A 4,264-nucleotide genomic window follows, 5' to 3' on the forward strand; every position below is an offset into this window, starting at 1 on the left:
AGAATCCTTCATTGGTGCTAGTCATGCCAAATTATATGGCAAGTTATTTTCTCACTAACCCAAATGATCATGCAACCGTTGTAGCATGCTCTCACAGCATATTATTTTTTTACCGAAATCATTTGAAAATAAAATATAATGAGAAATCGCCAAATTTAACATGTAAAAATTACCAAAATAAATAGTCTTTAGCTCTTAACATAAAAATTACCAAAATAAATATTGTCTTTTAGTTTTTAACTGAATTGAATAAACAATAAACAAAAGGCCGACTAAGACGGCTAAAATTTAGCATGCGGTTTACATGTGATAGCTAAGGCGGAAATTTAGCTTACTCATTTATCCGTCGACTAAAATTTAGTCCACGTTTTTAGATGGCGGCTAAAAAATCTGCCGCCGACTAAATTTAGCCTATGCTTTACATATGTATTATTTCAAATAGATGAATATTTTGTATCAATCCGTTATCTTATGGTTCCAACACAATAATCCATCAAAGAAAGATCAATATAAACACACACACATACATTACAAAATAAAGCCAACACACGGCAGGGTTACATGATCAATTTGGTTGAGGAAGAATTCCGTCACTTGCAAAGGGACGCGAGTATCAAGCGAGGTGGCTTTAGTAGCGGCTGTCGGCCATGAAGGACCGTCAAATTATTAACAAGCATAACATCACCTTTCTTCCAAGGTATTGCAACACAATCATCTTCCATGATTTTTAAGCAGTCTTTGACAACATGATCAGGCACTAGATCGCCATTTCCAAGCTCAACATATGTATCATGATCATCCTTAATTGGACCAGGGTTACTCATCACAAGATTATTAAACCAGGTTTTATGTTCACTTTCCTTGTCCAGCCTAAAGGCTGGCAATGGACCTGTTATCATTTTCACCACATTCCCCATCCATTCCAACTTTGTTCCTAGCTTCCCTGCCCTGCCAATCCAACAATACTATTCTAGTTTATGTTTTGATATTGTAATGAACTAACCGATATAGGTTTTTCAATCTATCTTCATGGATAGAGGAGGAGCAGCCGGGGAGAGTGAAATAAAGTAAGGGCTTTCGGCCCACACTTCCCTACGGCCCAAGTTCTTTTTTTATAGAGTAAACTGCCAAAATAGTCCCTGAGGTTTTGGTCACTTTTGTCACTTTTGTCCAAAACTCAAATCTTTTGAATCTGAGTCCCCATGGTTTCAATTTTATTGTCATTTTCATCCAAAAGCAAAATCTAGTTAGATTTTTCAATTAACATGCAGTTTTGTTTGTCTTTTTCCTCCCTGTTAATGAAGCGAAAACTGGTCAGATTTTTTTAATTTGTTATAATAAAACATTAAAAGACCATTTTGCCCTTCACTAAAAGGGAGGAAAAAAACAAAAAAACTGGATGTTAACTAAAACATCTGATCAGATTTTGATTTTGGATAAAAATGGCAACAAAATTGAAACACGGGGACCCAGATAAAAAATGTTTGAGTTTTGAATTAAAGCGGCAAAGTGACAAACCTCAAGGACCATTTTGACAGTTTACTCTTTTTTATAAGTACGTGGTTTGGTCTTTTGGATTAAAAGCAATTCACTTTTTACGAAAGTGACCAAATTTTACCATCTGCTCTGGCCCGAAAAAGCTTAAGACGGCCCAAATGAAAGGTTTTCCTTCATTCTGCCCTCCCAAGCGAGTTTTGTTTGTAAGCAATTAACGTATATAAAGGTAACTAATCCGAAAATAACATATAAACCTTTCCTCTGCAACATTCTTGTCATCAGTCATGTATGTAGACTTCCAACTTCTGCCTGCGAAGGACGATGGACGGTCTTCATCACTTATTACCTTTTTATATGTCAATCCATGCTCCTCCATCCGTACAACCACCTCTGGGTGTTTCTCTTTCATCTTCTCATATACGATATGACTCAAAACTACTGGAGTTTCTCCCCCCATTCCTGGTTCTTCCGCACAAAAGAAAAATAGCTTGGACGGGTAGTCCGGAAGCTGTCAAATAAATTATATAACTTCATGAAAAAAAAATCAAATAGGGATTCAAACAATATTGATAGATGACATTTTGGGTGTTTGGCATTCCTTTTAACTTATAACTTATTAACTTTTTATAAGTCAAGTCAGAAGTTATAAATTCTAACTTCTCATTTTCTTCTTTTTCAAGCCATAAAACTCACTCTCAACCCTTATCCAAACAGTATCAAAATGACTTATTAACTTTTTATAAGTCAATAAGTTAAAAGTAGCTCCAAAATAAGCTAATCCAAACACCCACATTTTCCAGTGTTTAGAATAACCGAAAACAAGACACTAATAAACTATCCTAATATTTAAAGTAGAGAAAAAAATAAATAACAAACTATAAATCAAATAATAATAATAATAATAATAATAATAATAATAATAATAATAAATGATAAACTCGATTAACATGCTTCAGATTGAGTTACGAATATCTAGTGACATTTTGAGGGTGTGATAAGGCTTTGGGACCAATAGGTTCTGGGTTCAATTCCCACAAGTGGGGGGGGCATATTGAGTTAAATGTCATTTTAGTTCCTGTGGTTTGAGTTATTTTGCCAGTTTAGTCCAAAGGTTTCATTTTTTGTCTGTGGATCAAAAATATTTCACCGTTGTCATTTTAGTCCACTAAGTTAACTTCATCCTTTTTTTTTTGTTAATGAGAAGGGCAATTCAGTCATTTTATATGCAATTATGTTAACTAGATGGACAATTCAGCAATATAAAATGACCGAATTGCTTTTCTCGTTAACAGAAAAAATGGATAAAGTTAATTAAGTGGACCAAAATGGCAACGAAGAAACCTTTTTGGACCCACATGCGAAAAAATGAAACCTTTGGACTAAACTGTCAAAATGACCCAAAACACAGGGACTAAAATGGCATTAACTCTTCCATATATATTGAGTTTCCTCTTGAATTGGTGTATAGACATTATTGACTAGTGGAGATGGATATGATCGGGTGGTTCCGCTGGTGGCACGATAATACTCCAGTGGTCCGTCAGTGATCCAAATTTGTCGTTCAAAACAAAAAGACTGAGTTACGAATAAATTGATGAATATGGGTAGATTTAAAGACGTTACATACGTAAGCCATCTCATGATGGAAAGGAATTCGCTTATCGACGGGACTTTCATTGGCAGTGTAAACCCGGCCAACCACTTTGGTTCTAACGGCCCGGCCTCCCACGTAGACCAGTTCAGGGAAGCCAAAAGCTTCAACGACGTCGTTGAAGTCAGAAGGAGATGTAACAGGGAAGCCTCGAAAGAGAATAACACCGCTTTTGTGGAGAAGAGACTCCAACCATTGCTTATCCGACCTGATAGCCTCTATGATATTAGCGTTAGCGGTTGGGGACAGCACCGCCGGGAAGAGAAGACCGTCGTCATAAGATCTTTGCTCTGGTAATTCTACTTCACGGAAATATCTTCCGGTGGCCATTTGGCAATTGTCTCTAATGGACTGATTGTTATCAGTGTTATCGTTACGTTACATATATGAATTGTCTATCTAGAATATTTTTGGACATGTGTTAATATTATTTTATTGTCATTAGATACCCTTTCATTCAAATGGTAACTTTTTACGATACAAACGTATAACCTATTTTTATTTTTATTTTTTCAAAAAAAAAAAATTATCAATCGGACCCACTATTCACGACCTGCCAAAAGGTGTGTTAAAGTTGGGCCTAACTAATTTAGAGAAACAGGTCAGATAATGATAATGATGGTATTTATCTATTTAGTTGTTTAAATTTTAAACAAGTGTTAGGATAAGTATAAGTTTGTTTATCGTGTTTATTTAATAGAGTTTTGAGTCTTAATATGTAGTAGAAGGGTGCTCGAGTGATGTGACGGGAAACATAAATATTGGCATATTGCTAAGGGGATTCACGATGCGTTTTGGTTCGGTTATTAGCCTCAAACGAAATTGAAGACTGCAGTCATTGGTTAATCTGTTGGTGCATATTTGTGACAACAACTTAGATTTGATCTTTGGATATCTTGTAATTAGTTAAACGATAAACAGTTAGCGGGTTTAGCTTTGTAATAGTGAAATAATAGAGTTTGGGCTAAACTAAACCCACATTGGGTCATAGGGGACGAATTGGGCTTGCCCATGTAGTAAACCCTAGCCTAATGTTGCAACCTTGTGTTATATAAACAAGGTTAGGCTTTAGGATTTAGGTTAATCAGCCAAAACAGTTTGTGAGAGAGCAATTTC

General features: G+C 35.6%; 1 protein-coding gene across 1 annotated transcript; it reads right to left on the reverse strand.

The window, feature by feature from the left end:
* Nucleotides 1–429: 429 nt before the first annotated feature.
* Nucleotides 430–3,498, reverse strand: LOC110883993 (clavaminate synthase-like protein At3g21360). Its single transcript, XM_022131665.2, has 3 exons — nucleotides 3,125–3,498; nucleotides 1,752–2,005; nucleotides 430–948 (listed from the first exon to the last, which is right to left on the reverse strand). Exons 1-3 carry the CDS (start codon nucleotides 3,476–3,478, stop codon nucleotides 591–593), a joined length of 966 nt encoding a protein of 321 aa, XP_021987357.1. The 5' UTR covers nucleotides 3,479–3,498; the 3' UTR covers nucleotides 430–590.
* Between the last annotated feature and the right edge of the window lie 766 nt (nucleotides 3,499–4,264).

The sequence above is a fragment of the Helianthus annuus genome, chromosome 10 (assembly GCF_002127325.2).
Source record: "Helianthus annuus cultivar XRQ/B chromosome 10, HanXRQr2.0-SUNRISE, whole genome shotgun sequence".
NCBI lineage: Eukaryota > Viridiplantae > Streptophyta > Magnoliopsida > Asterales > Asteraceae > Helianthus > Helianthus annuus.

Coding starts and splice junctions, on each gene's coding strand:
- LOC110883993 (XM_022131665.2), bottom strand. CDS start 3,478: ATGGCCACCGGAAGATATTTCCGTGAAGTAGAATTACCAGAGCAAAGA. Junction 2,006..3,124: donor TCCATCATGAGATGGCTTAC/GTATGTAACGTC, acceptor TTTATTTGACAG/CTTCCGGACTACCCGTCCAA. Junction 949..1,751: donor AAGAATGTTGCAGAGGAAAG/GTTTATATGTTA, acceptor TTGGATTGGCAG/GGCAGGGAAGCTAGGAACAA.